Here is a 21,279-nt window from a genome sequence, read left to right on the forward strand (position 1 = left end):
ATTTTACCCCTGCTACCTTCAGAATTTGAAAGAGAGTATTCTCGTCAACACTGTCAAAAGCTATCTCTAAGTCTACAAATCCTAGAAACGTAGGTTTGCCTTTCCTTAATCTAGCTTCTAAAATAAGTCATAGGGTCAGTATTGCCTCACGTGTTCCTACACTTCTACGGAATCCAAACTGATCTTCCCAGAGGTCAGCTTCTACTAGTTTTTCCATTCGTCTGTAAAGAATTCGCATTAGTATTTTGCAGCTGTGGCTTATTAAACTGATAGTTCGGTAATTTTCACATCTGTCAAAAAACATAATTTTCTTATTTATTAGCTTTCATCATCGTTCTCACCTCAAAGCAGGGGCTGTCGGCCGGGGGCGGCAGGCTCTCCTCGTCACTGATCTCGTGGTACTCGTGGTCCGTCACCAGCTGCACCTTGCTCTTTGGTGCCACGTCACAGTCTGCAACACCGTTATACACTGCTGTGACACTTCAGTTTATCACACTGCCACCTTTATCACCAGAGTGACGTAAGGTAAATTTAGGTCATACAATATGTTTAGTTAATTTTACCGATTATAATTTCTAAATTCTGTGCAGACAAAAAGGCTTGGCAATAATTAAAAAACACTGGCAGAAACAAGTCCAAAACAAAATTCCATGGAGAAACTTAAGAACAATTTGAAATTAAAACTAATTTAAAGCAATGTGATGGCCTCTTCACGATCCTGTTCAGCTGTTTTCTCAAAAGTATAATAAGGGAACGGAATGTTAGACTTCAAGAAGAAGGAATCCAAGAAATCAAATTGAGATACAAAAACTAAAATGTCGAACTGAACTGTCTGGCTTTGCAAATGATTTAGCAATATTTTCTGAAAACTTCGAAACAGCCACGGAACAAACTGATGGCGGATAAGGCGAGGTTACAAATTTCTTCAGTGAAAGCAGAATTCATAACGGAACATTAAAAATGCTCCAAAATCCAAGTAAGTGCAACATATGGTAGACTCAACAGAGTGAATAAAAGTAAGTAATTAGGGGAAATAATACAGCTGAAAGGTCTAAATAAAAATAAAAAAAAACAACAAAAAACCAAAAACAGAGCCCAGAAAATAGAAATAGCTTATCAGTTAGTAAAGGACAGAAAAAAAAAGATGCTCTCACAGTAAAAGGAGAAATTCAAGAACAGAACATTGTTATAAAAGTGAAGTATATTCAGGCCTCAACAAAACAAGAGAAACTGAAGAGTTTGAGAAAAATAAAAGAAAGGTATTATGGAAAATATTGATCCAAGGAATACTTGGATGAGTAGAAGTAAACACCCCAAAAACAAATTCACGGAATCCAGATTTGGTGGCTCCAATATGCAAGTATTAATAAATCAGATTGCCTGTACATGGATCATAGGAGCCTGAAGATAGCATTATTGAGATTCCAAAACTAGTTGTCTGAATAAAATAACTTCTCGAAACATATGGCTATTGGGCAATTTTGCCTCGGTAAATATTTGACCGGCCAATGTCCCTTATCCACAATGGATTGGAAGAGACCCATTCCCTGGGCTCATAATTTATAGACTGTAACTGTAAAACACATGAAAAGAACATTCAAAATAATTTTTACTGAATATGTGATACTAGTCTTTTAATTCTTATTTCGACTCAAAAGAGTATTTGTCATTTTAAAGAGGATTACAACTACAGCCCATTTGTATTTTTAAGTTTAACAATGCAAAAAAAATTGAAAATAAATATTTTATTTGTGAAACATGAATAAGTTATGACATATGAAGAATTTACTATCATACAAAATGATTTTCCTGTCTGCACTGAAGGGTGCACCAATTCGAAACTTCCTAGCAGACTAAAATGGTGAAAGATCGGGATTCGAAACTGTGACTTTCGCCTCTGTGGGTAATTGCTCTACTGACAGAGTTATCCACTGCGAGTGGTAAGAGAGTTGCTGGAGGAAGTAAAACTGTGAGGTCTAGCAACGAGTTGTGGCTGGACAGCTCAGTCGGTGAAGCAGTTGCCCACGAAAGTCAAAGGTTCCAGGTTGAAGTCCTGGTCTAGCATAAAACTAAAAATCTGCCAGGAGTTTTCAATTTATTGTCTTATTAACCAGTCTACTTCCAGAAGTGCATAAATGCAAAATAAGTGATTAATGGTATTTTTATAAAGTCACAAAACAGAAGAGTATAGATAGGAAACAGCCATATGCATATTATAGGAGTATATGAAGTATATGACACTGACAAAGATTCAAATTTTATACATTTTAATAAAGAGAGAAGTTATACACACTGCTGGTACAATCACTGGCTAAGAGAAATTAATTTAATACATTTGATGGAGCTGAATAACTTCTCAGGAACCACATCTGAAGCAACATTACTGATACTTGCTATAGCAACAGCATAAACAATAAACTTGAGAACAGCACTCCTATATCACTGTCTAAGTTGCTACATTCTCTGAATGTTTTGTCAGATTCTCCCCCTCCCCCCCCCCCCCCCTCCCTTCTACAGTAACTTGCAATAAAAGAATAATTCATCATCCACAAGCCTAATCTGCACTTTGTACAAGGTTTTTACAAGATTGTTGTTACACTGCATAAGTCCCATCTTTGATACAGCTCAGCCCATCAGGCAGACTGGATTCTGCAGCAGCTTCAGCACACATACCATATTTTTGTTCTCCAGGAAGTGATAAGCAGAACAAACAAACACTAAATGATTCTATGTATAGCTTTTGTCAATTTTTAAAAGGTCTTTGTTTCAGTTAGTCCACATGCTGTCATGCAAACCTTAGCTGAGCAAGAGGTGGAAGTGGTTTACATTAAAATCCTGTACCCTGTACACAAAAATTTTACAGTTTTTGTTAGTGTCAGAGAACCAATTCATGAGTTTCCAATTCACACACAAGTGAACCAACATGTACCCACCTCACCCATGCTTTTCTCTACTGTACTCGAAGTGGCCATATCAAAACTGAACTGGAAAGAAAGAGGAATTAAAATCAGAGAGAAGACACTTAACAACCTGAGATTTGCAGACGATGTGGAGCTACTCGTGAATGAGTTCGAACGAATGAAAATGTCTGTTTCAGATCTCGCCTCGGAACGTAAGACAGTGCAACTGAACGTAAACCTTTCCGAGGCAAAGATTGTGTCTAATAAATGGCACACAGAAGGGAACATACAACCCAAAAACAGACTACTGGACACTGTCAGAGACTGCATATATCTCAGCCAGCTCGTACACGCGATGGGAGAGACAAGTTTGGAAATCTTTCAAAGCATAAAGCTAGATTGGCCATCATTTGGAAGACATTCAACTATCATCAGGTCAAACACTGCAGTAAAACCAAAATAGTTTTTCCATCAGTGTTTCCTTCCCATTTCGACTTACAGCTTTAGACTTGAACACGTCACAAATACACAAGATGGAAACTTACCATGGAAAGTTCTATGCTGGGTTTTACAAGGAAAGACAAAATGAGTGTAGAAGACATAAGATCAGGAACAGATGGCAAAGATATCCTGGAGAGAAGAGCCGCTACGAAATGGCAGTGGTCTGACCATGTCGCCAGAACAAATGGACAAAGATAGTCCAGCAGACAGAGGCAGACCACGAGGAACACCAATGGAATCAAATGGCTGAATATCACCAAAGCTCGTTCCTCATGGAAGAGAAAGTTGTGAGCACATTTGGGTTCACGAGTCAAGAGAGCCCACATCGTTTACCAGGTGTACCAGTATGAAATGAGTGTTAAGATACAAATGTGTTGATAGGGTACATTTGTTGTGAACGAGCCTTAATTTTTTTTTGTTTGGTTGGTATGACATCTGTCAAAGATATTTAGTATACATCAAGTCATGGAACAAACAACATCATATGTTTTCATCGTGTTAACAATGTCGAATTTTGTACCAGAAAGTGATGATTTGTGGAAAGCATTAATTTTTTTGTTTTCATTTGAAAAAAAAGTGCTGCAGAGTCGCATCGAATGCTTGTTGAGGCATATGGTGATCGTGCTCTATCAGAAGCAACACGCAAAAGCTGGTTTCAACAGTTCAGAAATAATGATTGTGATGTAAGAAATGAAGAACATGGAAGACCACCAAAAAAGTTCGAAGACGCCGAATTGCAAGCAATATTGGACGAAGATGATACTTTGAGTCAGAACCAAACAGCAGCAATGCTGAATGTTGCACAACAAACAATTTCTGACCGTTTGAAAGCAATGGGAAAGATCCAAAAGTGTGGAAAATGGGTGCCACATGAATCGAATGAAAGGCAGATGGAAAACCAAAAAAACCATTTGTCAAATTTTGCTTCAAAGACATGAAAGAAAATCAATTTTGCATCGAATTGTTACTGGTGATGAAAAATGGATTTATTTTAAGACTCCTAAAAGGGAAAAATCACGGGTTAATCCGGGACAACCATCAACATCAACTGCAAAACCAGATCGATTTGGCAAGAAGACAGTGCTCTGTGTTTGGTGGGATCAGAAAGGTGTGGTGTATCATGAGCTTCTAAAACCAAGTGAAAATGTGAATACTAATCGCTACAGACAACAAATGATCAACTTGAACTATGCATTGATTGAAAAAAGACCAGAATGAGCCAGAAGACATGGCAAAGTAATTTTTTTACACGACAATGCACCTGCACACAAAGCAAAACTTGTTCAGGATACAATCAAAACACTCGGCTGGGAGCTGCTACCCCACCCGCCGTATTCACCAGACTTGGCCCCTTCCGACTACCATTTGTTTTTATCAATGGGACACACATTGGCAGAGGAACACTTCGATTCCTATGAAGAAGTCGAAAATTGGGTGTCTGATTGGTTTGCTTCAAAAGACGAACATTTCTATTGGCGTGGTGTCCACAAATTGCCAGAAAGGAATGGCTGCTGCTGTTGATTATGATGATGATGACAATAACGTGATGTTTATGTCACACAAATACACATTCACATAACAGTACAGTACAGTACAGGTAGGTAGGTGGTAAAATTCCAGGGGAACCAAAATGCTGAGGTCATCGGTCTCTAAGCTTACACACTACTTATTCTAACATAAACTAACTTATGCTAAAAACAGGACACTGATGCTTTTCCCTTATTAGATGTCTTTGCCTGTCTCTAAGAACAAAAATCAGCAGTAAACACTCCTTATTAAAGGGCTGTGGTCTCCTTGATAGTGATGTTCAATGAGAAACATGTCTTGGTGGAAGCATACATTCTGTTCATTGCTAATCAATTGCTAATCATATACTAATTTTGACAGAGAAAAATCAAGGTGTGTCTTAAAAGTGTACTCTTAGTGACATTCGAAGTTGTCCAGAAATTCAGTCAGAATGGAAACATAATTCTCTTCCCTCCTGTTGCCCAAAAAGCCACAAAGAATGGCTTTGAAATAAGAGCAAGCATCCAACTCTTTCATGAGTTTAGTATCGAAAGTGTCATCAATCAGCAATTTTTTAATTGTTGGTCTGATAAACAAACCTCCTTCCAACATGGCCTCACTGATATTCACATGATTGAAAGCCCTACCCTGTTTATCTAAAACTGTTTCATACTTCTGTATTAGGCTCACAAAGACATTCCCCAGCAACTGGATTTTTAATTTTTTATATTTACGGTACATGAAGTTCAGAACTGAAACATCAGTATCCCAAGGCAGTTCAATACAACTCTCAAAAATTCTCAAGAAAAATCACCTTTAAAGTTTTCCAAGGAACTTCAGGAACTTAAATTCCTGAAAACGTAGGAGGCTTTTTGTGACAGGCACAACAATTCACTCGGTAGCACTGGACAATGCAAATCCAGTGATCAAAGGATCACTAGTTTAAATCACCCTAAGGGTTTTCTCTCCTTCCCCGAATACCTACATCATTATAAATTTCAACAAATATATGATGATTAACACATGTGTAACAATTATTTTCATGAAAAATGCATGTTTTATTGTTTACATACTGCACAAATCTAATTAAAGACTGCACTCCAAATTCCAGTTTTCATTGCAAATAGAGATTCATAATTATCAATATCTTACAAAAAATTGTTAATAAAGATTATTTATAAAATATCAGTAATTAAAAATTTGTATTTGCAATGAAGACTGGCATTTTGTGTGATATATAATTAGAAACAAGACAACATCCATTTTTCATAAAAATAATGATTAGGTATGTGTTAATTACCACATACTTCATGAACTTCATATTTAAAAGATGTAGGTATTGGAATTGGAAAAATAAGCAATAGCGATTTAATATAATCCATTATGGAGTCGAGGTAGCAGTTGTCGTTATACTGGTTATCACTGTTAGCATTCAACTGCGATTCTTATACATATATTTTAACAACGCGTTTCAAGAGACATTGCTCTCATCATAAGGTTGTAAAGTCTATGTCATGAAATTAAACAGACTAAAAAGACAAAATACCATCACAAATAGTTGGGAAGTCCATAGAGTAAAACAGAATTAAAAGTATATTGGACTGTGGGTCCTCGTCTTATTATTGAAGTTGTTGACACAAGTCGATGGCCGTCCTATAGCTACCAAATATGCTGCCGCACTGTGCCGGCTCGGGAGCTGTTGTGGACTGACGTGCCTAGGTGTTGTGGCATGGTTACAGCCGTGTGCTTGACGGTAACGCTATGCTATTGGGCGCCTTATTTCCTTATTGCATTGGTCTGCCATCGTTAGCCTCTCGCTTACTAGAGGAATTTGAGATAGCTATCCATGCAAAGAAACAAAGCAATATTCTAAATGCACAAGATAATTTTAAAGAAATGAGATTTTTTTTAGCAGGTTTTTAGAATTATTTTAGGGTAGGTATCATGGAATCCGGCACTTGCTTTAATAAACTTGCAAAGACGTCGTCACAGTGCAGCTCACAATGATATATCGATATGCCAACACAGATCGACTGCAGAGTCATAGATACAACTCGCGCATTATGCACGTCTCTGCCGCCGACCACCATCTCTGGCGCATTTGCATCTGTGGCCGCATGCGCAGTTGCGCGGTACAACAGTATAAAGCGACGAAGCGAGCACTGGAGCGGCAGTCTTGTGGCTCACTCTGAAGATGGCTGAACGTTATACAGCCGAAATATTAGAAGGAGAATTCTTGCGGCTGCACACCCGAAACTTAATGGAACAGTCTTTGCGCTGCCAAAACCTGAAGATTCACAAACCTGCCTTTATTTAAAAGCATAATAGTTAAGGGGCATGTTGAATATTATCAGTATAGCAAAGGAGAAAATCATGGCTAGGAATGAATTTAGACAAATGGTGAAAAATTACACAGATTTTAAGCTGGTAGAAGAACTTAAAAGACAAAGGAGGCTCTCCCAGAAGAAAAAAGGAGGTAGTGACTGATGGACTCAAGAGATACTGGCAAGATACCCAAGATGAAGACAGGAGATGAACAAGAGCTAAAATCAGTAACTTGGACAACAATTTAAAAAAGTATAAATTGAACAATATATGGAAAAGATAGGTTGCTAGTCACCATAAAGAAGACACACTGAGTTGCAGACAAGCACAACATTGTGCTTATCTGCAACTCCCTCCGCCACACACCATCAGGTGGCTTGCAGAGTATGGATGTAGAGGTAGAACTCTTTATGGTCAGGAGCAATCTATCTTTACCTTATGTTTTTAATATTCCAACCTGGAGTTTCCACTCTATGGGAGAATGTAAGAAATGAAACTAGAATATCTGAGAAGAGGAAGAAATAATACTGAAAAATAGTGAAAATTATAATACAGAAAAGAAGGAAATGGCGAACTACATTAGTAGCTACTTTTTAATATACCACATTCACTAAACTTAAAATTCACAAAGCAAAAATCATCATAATACAGGCCGCCTATAGCACGAACATTACAGCAAAATGAACAGGAAGTAATCAGCGTGGCTAGGAGCTCAAAACCAAAACGGATAGCAAGTGTAGATGAAGTACTAGTTTCGATAACAGTAAAGACTGCAGTGCAAGTTGCAGACGATTTAGCACATATTGCAAATTTATCCTTTAGTGAAGGTGTGTCTCCACAGTGGTTAAAGGTCTCAAAAGTAAGACCACTATTTAAAAATGGAGACAGACAAAAAATAGAAAACTATCATCTGTATCACTTCTCTCCGATTTTTCCAAAATATGAGAGAAACTGATGAAATTGAGAGCCAGTGGCTTTGCCACAGTGGTAACACTAGTTCCCGTCAGACCACTGAAGTTAAGTGCCGTGGGGCTCTGTCCGGATCTGCCATCTGCCGAGTGACGTCGGCAACAGGGGTGCACTCGGCCCTCGGGAGGCCGATCGAGGAGCTACTTGATTGAGAAGTAGTGGCACCAGTCAGGAAAACTGACAACAGTTGGGAGGGTGCTGTGCTGGCCACAGGCACCTCCATATTTGTATATGGTGATGCCTAAGGACTGAGGATGACACAGTGGCCGGTCAGTATCATTGGGCCTTTGAGAGCCCCTAGTTACCTTGAGATCAATGAACTCTGGAATTGGAATCAACATGGTTTTCATGCAAATGCAGTACAGAAACTGCAGTCAAAAACTACACCCAAGGAATAATTAAATATTTGAAGGAGGGGTGGGGGTGTAGCAGGAATCAATTTAGATCTGTCTCAAGTCCTTGGCAATGTCTACCATGAAATCCCCCTTAATAAACTGGCAGCAACTGGTGTTAGAGGTGGAGTTAAAATGGGGTTTCAGTCGTATCTCTGCCGCCCCCCCCCTCCCCCTTACACACAGCCCTCGCAATATCTTCTGATGACCAATTAGTACACTGTCACTTGATAATCACTTGTTGCTGGCAGTTGGAAGAACCCTTAAATACCTTTTTAAAAAGTTTTATTATTGTTAACTCAGCATTATAGCACGAGAAACAAATACGTTTCCATAATTTCTAACCATTGACACAAATGGGTGTCGGCACAATTACAGCACTGTTTGTTTTCGTAATTACTGTTTTTTTTCTAATAGTGGTGGTGGTGGTTAGTGTTTAACGTCCCGTCGACAACGAGGTCATTAGAGACGGAGCGCAAGCTCGGGTTAGGGAAGGATTGGGAAGGAAATCGGCCGTGCCCTTTCAAAGGAACCATCTCGGCATTCGCCTGAAACGATTTAGGGAAATCACGGAAAACCTAAATCAGGATGGCCGGAGACGGGATTGAACCGTCGTCCTCCCGAATGCGAGTCCAGTGTGCTAACCGCTGCGCCACCTCGCTTGGTTTTTTTTTTCTAATAGTACTTTTATTATTAGTTAGTAATATGTTTACCTGTAAAAATCTCTTCTACTTCTTTACAATAACTTCATTTTTGTGCCTGAAGTTTTCTCTCATTATTAGGATCATAACTACGGCCTACATCAAGTCTGGACATCAGAGACATACAGGGAGAGTCAGGAGGAAAGAGACACACTTTGAGGGGTGATAGCATTGGTGATTTTGAACAGAAAACTTTATGTGGAGATATGTCCTACTCTGATGGTTTTTGAGAGAGAACAACCTTAGTGTCAGTTTTGTAAGTTTCTCTTGAATAACTTGAGAAACACAGCTTCTACAAAAACATGCTACAGTAAAAAATTAAACTACATTAAATGTTCTAAAAAAAAAAAAAAAAAAAAAAAAAAAAAAAAAAAAAAAAGGTTGCATTCGTTTTTTCTCTATGACCAATAGTTTGGGCTGGAATTTTCAAAATCTCATGCACTGCAGCTCGGGTAGTTTTTGCCAAGCAACTTCAGACAGTTTTCTCAAATTTCCTCTACACTACTGTGGTTCACTGTAAACAATGGCAATGTACTGAATAATACAGAAAATAAACAACAATGTACATTAAATATGTTCTATCTTGGAAACCATTTGGAGTAGTTCATACAATACGAGAGATGGAAAGTTGCTACTCACCATATAGCAGAGATACTGAGCCGCGATAGGCACAATAAAAAGATTCACACAATCATAGCTTCCGGCCATTAAGGCCTTTGTCAGCAGTACACACACACACACACACACACACACACACACACACACACACACACTTCTGCAGTCTCAGAGACCTGAAACTACGCTGCGAGCAGCAGCACCAGTGCTTCTATTTTTGTTTTTTATTATTTTATTTATTTATTATTATTATTATCATCTTCCTTCCTTTCTCAGACCTTAGGTCTGGTTAAAAATGGAAAGTGACGCGGGCCTTGATCAAGTGTGACTTCCTTTTAACTGTACGGTATATGTTATATTGCATATAGGAACTTTCGGGTGATTGAACACGTATCAATAATTACGGATTTCTGTAGTAGTATATATAAGTTTGGATGTAGCTGTATTGCGTTGATGTACTGGTGGATATTGTGTGGTATGACTCCTGTAGTGGATAGTATAATTGGTATAATGTCAGCTTTATCCTGATGCCACATGTCCTTGACTTCCTCAGCCAGTTGGATGTATTTTTCAATTTTTTCTCCTGTTTTCTTTTGTGTATTTGTTGTATTGGGTATGGATATTTCGATTAGTTGTGTTAATTTCTTCTTTTTATTGGTGAGTATGATCACAGGTTTCTTATGTGTTGTTGTTTTATCTGTTATAATGGTTCTGTTCCAGTATAATTTGTATTCATCATTCTCCAGTACATTTTGTGGTGCATACTTGTATGTGGGAACGTGTTGTTTCATAAGTTTATGTTGTAAGACAAGCTGTTCATGTATTATTTTTGCTACATTGTCATGTCTTCTGGGGTATTCTGTATTTGCTAGTATTGTACATCCACTTGTGATGTGATCTACTGTTTCTATTTGTTGTTTGCAAAGTCTACATTTATCTGATGTGGTATTGGGATCTTTAATAATATGCTTGCTGTAATATCTGGTGTTTATTGTTTGATCCTGTATTGCAATCATGAATCCTTCCATCTCACTGTATATATTGCCTTTTCTTAGCCATGTGTTGGATGCATTTTGATCGATGTGTGGCTGTGTTAGATGATACGGGTGCTTGCCATGTAGTGTTTTCTTTTTCCAATTTACTTTCTTCGTATCTGTTGATGTTATGTGATCTAGAGGGTTGTAGAAGTGGTTATGAAATTGCAGTGGTGTAGCCGATGTATTTATATGAGTGATTGCTTTGTGTATTTTGCTAGTTTCTGCTTGTTCTAGAAAGAATTTTCTTAAATTGTCTACCTGTCCATAATGTCGGTTTTTTATGTCGATAAATCCCCTCCCTCCTTCCATTCTGCTTTATGTGAATCTTTCTGTTGCTGAATGTATGTGATGTATTCTATATTTGTGGCACTGTGATCGTGTAAGTGTGTTGAGTGCTTCTAGGTCTGTGTTACTCCATTTCACTAGTCCAAATGAGTAGGTCAATATTGGTATAGCATAAGTATTTATAGCTTTTGTCTAGTTTCTTGCTGTCAATTCTGTTTTCAGTATTTTTGTTAGTCTTTGTCTATATTTTTCTTTTAGTTCTTCTTTAATATTTGTATTATCTATTCCTATTTTTTGTCTGTATCCTAGATATTTATAGGCATCTGTTTTTTCCATCGCTTCTATGCAGTCGCTGTGGTTATCCAATATGTAATCTTCTTGTTTAGTGTGTTTTCCCTTGACAATGCTATTTTTCTTACATTTGTCTGTTCCAAAAGCCATATTTATATCATTGCTGAATACTTCTGTTATCTTTAGTAATTGGCTAAGTTGTTGATTTGTTGCTGCCAGTAGTTTTAGATCATCCATGTATAGCAAATGTGTGATTTTGTGTTGGTATGTTCCAGTAATATTGTATCCATAATTTGTATTATTTAGCATGTTGGATAGTGGGTTCAGAGCAAGGCAGAACCAGAAAGGACTTAATGAGTCTCCTTGGTATATTCCACGCTTAATCTGTATTGGCTGTGATGTGATGTTATTTGAATTTGTTTGTATATTAAGTGTGGTTTTGCAATTTTTCATTACTATGTTTAGGAACTGTATCAATTTAGGATCTACTTTGTATATTTCCAATATTTGTAGTAACCATGAGTGGGGTACACTATCAAAAGCTTTTTGGTAATCCATGTATGCATAGTGTAGTGACCTTTGTTTAGTTTTAGCTTGATATGTCACCTTTGCATCTATCATCAGTTGCTCTTTACATCCTCGTGCTCCTTTGCAACAGCCTTTTTGTTCTTCATTTATAATTTTGTTCTGTGTTGTATGTGTTATTAATTTCTGTGTAATGACTGAAGTTAATATTTTGTATATTGTTGGTAGGCATGTTATGGGGCGATATTTAGCTGGGTTTGCTGTGTCTGCTTGATCTTTAGGTTTCGGATAAGTTATTCCATGTGTAAGTGTATCAGGGAATGTGTATGGGTCGGCAATGTAACTGTTAAATAATTTAGTGAGATGTGAGTGTGTTGAGGTGAACTTCTTTAGCCAGAAAATTGCTATTTTATCTTTTCCAGGGGCTTTCCAATTGTGAGTAGAATTAATTGCTCGGGTGACTTCATGTTGCAAAATTATCACTTCAGGCATTTGTGGTATCATCTTGTATGTGTCTGTTTCTGCTTGTATCCACCGTGCTTGCCTGTTATGTTGTACCGGGTTTGACCATATGTTGCTCCAGAAGTGTTCCATGTCTGTTTTGTTTGGTGGATTGTCTATTTTAATGTGTGTGTTATCTATTGTCTGGTAAAATTTCTTTTGGTTTGTGTTGAATGTTTGGTTTTGTTTCCTTCTATTTTCACTTTTTTTGTATCTTCTAAGTTGTTTGGCCAATGCTTGTAATTTCTGCTTCTTTTCATCTAATTGCTCTATCGCTTCTTGTTGTGAGATTTTACCTAACCTTTTTCATTTTTTTTCTGACATTTCTTTTCTCAGTTTTTCTATTCTGATCTGTAGCCTGTGTTGCCATGCTGGTTTTGTGGGTTTCTTCTGTGTGTTGGTTGGTTCTGATCTCTGCCTAGTGTGTATATTTAGTGTAGTGAGTGCTCCTATATAAACCAGTAGTTGTAACTCTTCCATAGTTGTGTTTTCATTTATTTTGATGTGTATGATTGTGTTGATAGTTTCTATTGTTGTTTTGACTTGTGGGTTATTTGGTGGTCTATGCAAGAATGGTCTAATGTCTGTATTTGTGCCTTTGTATTCAATATATGTCAACTGAAATTTTTCTTCTATATCTAACATGTGTGTCACTTTGTGTTCTATTTGTGCTTGTTCTGGTGGCTGTCTTAAGATTTCGTTTTCCTCTCATTGCTTAATTGATGCATGTTGTCCTTTGTTTGTTTGCTCTGCGACGTTTGAGTCCATTACTGTATTTTCTTCTTCTTCTGATTGCACATTATTTTGTTCCAGTATTCGTTGTACTTGTTGTTTGATGTTTTCTAATTCTGACTGGGGTATCCTATTATTTTTGATTATGACACGGATCTGATCAGCTAATCGTTGTTCTGTTAAAAATTTTAATTCTGGGTATCTGGTAGTAAATGTTGTGTATACTTGTGATCTGTATCCAGTTGTGTTGGTTCCTAGGTTTGTTGCTTGGTAATAACAGAACATGAGGTGTCGATTAACTTCATCTGACCATCTCATCCTCTGTCTTTGTTTTCCTTCTAGAGTGGTTGCAGGAAGCATATCCTGCAAAACACCTCTATTTGGATTTAAATCATTTTCCAGTTGGCTAGCAGTGTCGTTACCATTGTGGGCGGGCATAGGGTTCAAGCGTCGTCCCCGACCATGACGGCGCTTGTCCGAGGCTTCATTAGTTCTGTCCTGAACCAACTAATCACACTAAAATGGGGGTTAGCCCTATTAGTGGTTTCTTCTTTTTGTCGCCTTTTACAACTGGCAGAACATACCGGAGGCCTATTCTTTTCCCGGGCCTCCATGGGAATTATTATTATTATTATTATTATTATTATTATTATTATTTTATTATTATCTTCTTTCCTTTCTCAGACCTTAGGTCTGGTTAAAAATGGAAAGTGACGCGGACCTTGATCAAGCGTGACTTCCTTTTAACTGTACGGTATATGTTATACTGCATTTAGGAACTTTCGGGTGATTGAACATGTATCAATAATTACGGATTTCTGTAGTTGTATATATAAGTTTGGATGTAGCTGTATTGCGTTGGTGTACTGGTGGATATTGTGTGGTATGACTCCTGTTGTTGATAGTATAATCGGTATAATGTCAACTTTATCCTGATGCCACATATCCTTGACTTCCTCAGCCAGTTGGATGTATTTTTCAATTTTTTCTCCTGTTTTCTTTTGTATATTTGTTGTATTGGGTATGGATATTTCGATTAGTTGTGTTAATTTCTTCTTTTTATTGGTGAGTATGATGTCAGGTTTGTTATGTGGTGTTGTTTTATCTGTTATAATGGTTCTGTTCCAGTATAATTTGTATTCATCATTCTCCAGTACATTTTGTGGTGCATACTTGTATGTGGGAACGTGTTGTTTTATAAGTTTATATTGTAAGGCAAGCTGTTGTATTATTTTTGCTACATTGTCATGTCTTCTGGGGTATTCTGTATTTGCTAGTACTGTACATCCGCTTGTGATGTGATCTACTGTTTCTATTTGTTGTTTGCAAAGTCTGCATTTATCTGCATTTTATTTATTATTATTATTATTTTATTTATTATTATTATTTTTATTATTTATTATTATTTTTATTATTTATTATTATTTTTATTTTATTTATTTATTTTTTGCAAATATTTTCAATAGTGTTATTTAGATAACAAAGTGTACTTTACCAAGTATCTCATTAACCCACAGCTTACAGAACTCAACATTATTATTCTTCACATTCATCTGGTTAATTGTCCGCCCTCAGTAGCTGAATGGTCAGCGTGATGGATTGTCAATCCTCTGCGCCAGGGTTCGATTCCCGGCTGGGTCAGGGAATTTTCTCCGCCCAGAGACTGGGTGTTGTGCTGTCCTCACCATCATCCTATCATCCTCATCGACTGCAGGACGCCGAAGTGGCATGAAATTGAAAGACCGGCACCCGGCGAACAGCCTGCCTGAGGGGGGGCCCTAGCCATACAACTAAATGAAACATCTGGTTAATTAGCCTGTGTTTGCGAAAGCTTACTTGTTTGACAGTCTTTAGTTGTGCCTATCTGCAACTCAACATCTCTGCTATATGGTGAGTAGCAATACATCCTTTTCATACTATTATCTCCGTATGTAAAGATATACCCAATTACTAATCTTCAGATGAAGTAGATCAAAAATAGATATAAATAAGTGATGTATCCCCACAGCTAAGGATGGAAATATGTCGGCCCTCATTTAGTTTCAGAGTAATTAAGACTTTATGTTAAAAAAATTGTTACTAAAACAGTATAACATATTTTAGCAAATAAGACAGAAGAATTCAATAGCAATTATTGTTGTATCTGTAAGTTCACACTCAGAAGAACCTCTCTCCATTATTCAGTTAATCGTGAATGTAAAAAATATTACAAGTAAGACCTGATGTACTGCAGACAAGTTGGCACAAATCACAAGCAGCAGGAAGGTGCCAAGTTTTATCTGAAAATCCATGTCTGAGATTGTAATGGTCGACTGTGAGCTGGTACCTAACTTTATGAAATGCATTTATCTCCAACAATGCATTCTGCGAACGGTGACAATAGGCTCAGACAGTGACCTGCATTACTTCCAAATCGTACAAACTGTTTTCTTTGTATCGATATGACTGTTATATCTGAAGGACAATGTAATTAGCAAATGTATTAACAATTTACTTGATATGTGGAAACTTATGGTCACTTCAATGTTAGGCTACTGCACTAGAAGAATGATCATTATAGGACTTTAACAGAGTGTGGTATGTGGCTAGCCAATTATCTGCGCATGGAGTATAATATATCAGACACAATCTGATAATAAAAAGTAAGTTGTGTAAGGTCTTTAAATGGCCTACACATATAAATAAATATTCCTGCTGTCTCTATATGGCAAAGATATTGTAGAGATGTATGATTATATCTATACTGACAGAAAATTGAAGAACAAAAGTAGCAATTATTTTACATACCTCATTTGTCTTTTTTCCATAGATCTTAGTATCTGTTGATCTTTTGAGCTAGTGTGATAGATATATGTAATGTGCTGTCTTAAATAAAAGCTATAATATGCAGAAGTCTCAAGTTTCCATTCTATTACTAAGCTATGTCCCAATTTCCCTCTCCTGATTCAATGAGAAATTCCATTTTCAAACGGACACTTTTGGAGACGAAGTTAACACGTGGAGAGAATAGCCGCTGCAGCCACAACCGCACCGTTGTACATCCTTGGGGAGAAAAGGTAAATCACCAAGATAAACACTCAACTAAAAGACGTTAGTATGAATTCTGTTTTAGAACTGCCATAACGTTCTTAACAAGCAAGCTTCTATGTATGCACATTCCTGGGCAGACAATTTTTGACGCGGCTTTACGATATACAGGGTGTTACAAAAAGGTACGGCCAAACTTTCAGGAAACATTCCTCACACACAAATAAAGAAAAGATGTTATGTGGACATGTGCCCAGAAATGTTTAATTTCCATGTTAGAGCTCATTTTAGTATCATCAGTATGTACTGTACTTCCTCGATTTACCACCAGTTGGCCCAATTGAAGGAAGGTAATGCTGACTTCGGTGCTTGTGTTGACATGTTACTCATTGCTCTACAGTACTAGCATCAAGCACATCAGTACATAGCATCGACAGGTTAGTGTTCACCACGAACGTGGTTTTACAGTCAGTGCAGTGATTACAAATGCAGAGTTGGCAGATGCCCATTTGATGTACGGATTAGCACAGGGCAATAGCCGTGGCGCGCTATGTTTGTATCGAGAAGATTTCCAGAACGGAGGTGACCCGACAGGAAGACGTTCGAAGCAATTGATCGGTGTCTTAGGGAGCATGGAACGTTCCAGCCTATGACTTGCGACTGGGCAAGACCTAGAGCGATGAGGACACCTGCAATGGAAGAGGCAATTCTTCGTGGAGTTAACGATAACCCTAATGTCAGCGTCAGAGAAGTTGCTGCTGTACAAGGTAACGTTGGCCACGTCACTGTATGGAGAGTGCTACGGGAGAACCAGTTGTTTCCGTACCGGGTACAGCGTGTGCAGGCACTATCAGCAGCTGATTGGGCTCCACGGGTACACTTCTGCAAATGGTTCATCCAACAATGTATCAATCCTCATTTCAGTGCAAATGTTCTCTTTACGGATGAGGCTTCATTCCGACGTGATCAAATTGTAAATTTTCACAATCGGCATGTGTGGGCTGACGAGAATCCGCACGCAATTGTGCAATCACGTCATCAACACAGATTTTCTGTGAACGTTTGGGAAGGCATTGTTGGTGATGTCTCGATTGGGCCCCATGTTCTTCCACCTATGCTCAATGTAGCACATTATCATGATTTCGTACGGGATACTCTAACTGTGCTGCTAGAACATGTGCCTTTACAAGTACGACACAACATGTCGTTCATGCACGATGGAGCTCCTGCACGCTTCAGTCGAAGTGTTCGTACGCTTCTCAGCAACAGATTCGGTGACCGCTGGATTGGTACAGGCGGACCAATTCCGTGGCCTCCACGCTCTCCTGACCTCAACCCTCTTGACTTTCATTTATGGGAGCATTTGAAAGCTCTTGTCTACGCAACCCCGGTACCAAATGTAGAGACTCTTCGTGCTCGTATTGTGGACGGCTGTGATATAATACGCCATTCTCCAGGGCTGCATCAGCGCATCAGGGATTCCGTGCGACGGAGGGTGGATGCACGTATCCTCGCTAACGGAGGACATTTTGAACATTTCCTGTAACAAAGTGTTTGAAGTCACGCTGGTACGTTCTGTTGCTGTGTGTTTCCATTCCATTAATTAATGTGATTTGAAGAGAAGTAATAAAATGAGCTCTAACGTGGAAAGTAAGCATTTCCGGACACATGTCCACATAACATCTTTTCTTTATTTGTGTGTGAGGAATGTTTCCTGAAAGTTTGGCCGTACCTTTTTGTAACACCCTGTATAAAGTTAACAGATATCAAAGAGGAATTAAAGTATGTGGAGAGAAAACCTGGTGTGGACCATATCATTTACTAGGTCCACAATTTTGCTTCTGCCCCCCCCCTCCCCCTCCCCTTTTTTCCCCTCTCTCTCTCTCTCTCCCTCTCTCTCTCTCTCTCTCTCTCTCTCTCTCTCTCTCTCTCTCTAAGTTCAAGTCTTTATTGTGGAAAACTTGCAAAAAATTTACGATTCAAAGTATTAGCCATCGTTGGCCACTGCTGTCTCCTAGCTTTAGGGCAGCATATGAATCATGCAGTGTATAAACTGGGCATCTGTTGGGGAAGCCATGAATCGATCCAATTTTGCACTTGTTCATATGACTGCATGTGCTAGTCAGCTAGATCCTGTGTCGTAGATCGAGAAAGGTGGCAGTCAGAAGGAGGCCTATCTGGAGAATACAGCGGGTGGAGTAGAACTTCCCATTGCAACGTTTCCCATTACGTTTTGACGGGATTTTCGACACGGGGTTGTGCACTGTCATGCTGCAAAATCATTTTTTCATGTCTACCACTGAAGTGTGGCCGTTTGTCTTTCAATGCTCTGCTCAAACACGTCAATTGCTTTCGATAATGATCTCCTGTGGTTGTTCCCGTCAGCTGCAGTACCATCGAAAGCTTTCTCTCTTTCACAACCGTGCCGGCCTTCAACGTCAAAATCACCATTCTCGAAGCACGGAAACCATTTTCTGCAAAGTTCTGTCACTAACAAGCATCTCATCGTAGATATTACCCAGCTTTTTATGAGCCTCAGCAGCAGATTTCTTCATATCAAAGCATAAAATTAAAACCTCCCACAGATGACGGGAATTGGGCTCATAAGTTGACGTATTCTGTCGAGAATAACTTTATGGTGCAATCAAAAATTGACTGATATTTTGATGGTGTTACGTTCTCAAATGCCTAAGCTTACTGTATGACACTTACGCCGAATGACTTGCACCACTACTGCCATCTATTGCAAAATGGTGGAAGTAAAGTTGTAGACCTAATAAAACAGCCTCCTTTAGCCAACCACTTATCAGCCAGATTTGACAGAGGCGCAGCTATAAGAGGGATATAACCACAGGCAAATACAGCTGAGCTTCACTCACTGTGATTTGCTCCTGCCCCCACACCCTGTAACCCCTATCGCATATTCCAGTAACTGTGGCTACACGGTTAACAACTGGAATATTGGAAGATGATATACTGCGGTAGTGGGTACACACCCAAAACGTGACAAAATATTCTATTCAGTTGGAAAACTTCAAGAAACAAATACCGTATTTACTCAAATCTAAGCCGAACTTTTTTTTCCGGTTTTTTGTAATACAAAAAACTGCCTGTGGCTTAGAATCGAGTGCAAAGTAAGCGGAAGTTCTGGAAAGTGTTGGTAAGTGCTGCCACAACCAACTTCTGCCGTCGAATATATGTAGCGCTATACAGGCTTGCTTTGCAAGCACAAAAATACTGGCGCCAAAACCTTTGTGTCAGTAAAAGAAAAGATAGAAGAATGTAAACATTATGCCATGAATTCTTTTGTGTTTGCTGCTATCTCATTTAAATCTCGTCTGCCTAATAAACTACGAAACTAGAATGAGACAACAGCAAATGTGGAAGAATATACATATCGTGTCATGTTTACATTGGTATTATTCTTTTGCTGAATAGTGATAGAGTCAGAAATGAAGCATGTCAACTGACTGGATTTTTAAATCTAAGACGACTAATTTCTGTGCAGAATGTAATGTACTAAAGAGGCATCTGCAAAGATTTTCAAACGGAGAAAAATTTTCGCTAAACTCTCGTTCAGAACATCTTTTATCATATGCAGTCTATTATTTGGTTCTTGTTGATCATTATCAAAGAAAGCAGCAGTCTAAGCAACAACAAATAGCAGTCTCTTGCCACTGTTTCGCTTACGAGACAATTCCTCTCTCTTTTTTTTTTTTTTTATTGTAAGCGGCAGTAGCGTTAGTGCGCACAAAAGCAAACCATGCTGCGAGCGGTGACAGGTCGTAAACACTCATTATCAGAATGCGACAAACAATGCACGACACAGTACAATAATGCATTTTCAGCTTAGAGTGACATAAACACCTATAACATAGAGAACGGCACTTATCAGATCAAAGCAAAATAAGCAATCGATTCAAACCAGACGAAGCACATGAAAAAGGAAGGGTACCCGTATAAATACGGATGGAGTGCCTGACACATAGCAATGGCTACTTGGTAAAGCTTAACTGTTAAGCTTACGACTCGAACCAAACTACTGTAGCTGTATCTTCATCCATTTGACCTAAATTGTGTCTCATGTTACAATGGACCAACTTCGTTTCAATTTGGAGGTGCGGTCTAAAACTTTTCTCTCCCCTTGCATTTCGAGTCTCAAATTTCAGGTGTGGCTTAGATTCGGGAACTTTTTTTTCCTTGATTTCGAGTCTCATTTTTCAGGTGCGGCTTAGATTCGAGTGTGACTTAGATTCGAGTAAATGCGGTAATACGTAATTTTAAACATCTTTAAAATTTGCATGATAGCACATATCTAACAGCACATATTGATTCTAAAAGCAAAAATTCATACATAGCTTACGACTCGACAAATGTAAAACGGTCGGTCAACCAGTTTAACGAGGCGCTGCACTCATTAAATCAGGTGTCGACCGGCCCAAGCTCTGGGCAAACATACCTGCCATCTTCTGGGGGACTGGCTTGAGCAGCGGAGCGCGGTCCGACTGGTCCTGCCCCGGGGCCCGACCCGCGGGCTCCGAGTCCTCCTGCGGTTTGTAGGGTGCCACCACCTGGTGCGGCAGGTGCTGGTATTGCTGCAAAATAGGAAATGCCGTCGCTAATGTCTTCACACATTCTGGCTCCGCCAAAAACCCAACTCCCACAATGTACGAGAGCAAATCAAATGTAAACGGGATTTTTGTTCCTAACTATTTACAGTTGGTAGAACTGGGCCCACATTTCTAGTACACTTACGAGGTGGGGCGGCGAGGGGGGGGGGGGCACATTTAAGACTGGGCAGAGTTGGCTATGGCCATTCCCATTCCACACTTCCAATCAGTTCGTCAGTAGCTCTCACAATGTTGGAGAAACAGGTGCACCCTTCCAGCGCGCAACACGCAATTATAAATTTTCTTGCCTGTGAAGGAGTTCGACCAACAGACATTTTTTAGAGATAGACTGCACAGTTCAG

The 21,279-nt window shown here is 38.8% G+C and overlaps 1 protein-coding gene across 1 annotated transcript in view; it reads right to left on the minus strand.

Moving 5' to 3' along the window:
* The window catches only part of LOC126426657 (activated Cdc42 kinase-like), a 386,532-nt gene that overhangs the window by 148,602 nt on the left and 216,651 nt on the right, over positions 1-21,279 (minus strand). The window contains exons 12-13 of the mRNA XM_050088543.1: positions 20,767-20,902; positions 342-451 (exon numbers count right to left, since the gene is read on the minus strand). Of these exons, the coding sequence (XP_049944500.1) occupies positions 342-451; positions 20,767-20,902 (246 nt within the window). The remainder of the gene's footprint in view (positions 1-341; positions 452-20,766; positions 20,903-21,279) is intronic.

This window comes from Schistocerca serialis, chromosome 11 (assembly GCF_023864345.2).
Source record: "Schistocerca serialis cubense isolate TAMUIC-IGC-003099 chromosome 11, iqSchSeri2.2, whole genome shotgun sequence".
NCBI lineage: Eukaryota > Metazoa > Arthropoda > Insecta > Orthoptera > Acrididae > Schistocerca > Schistocerca serialis.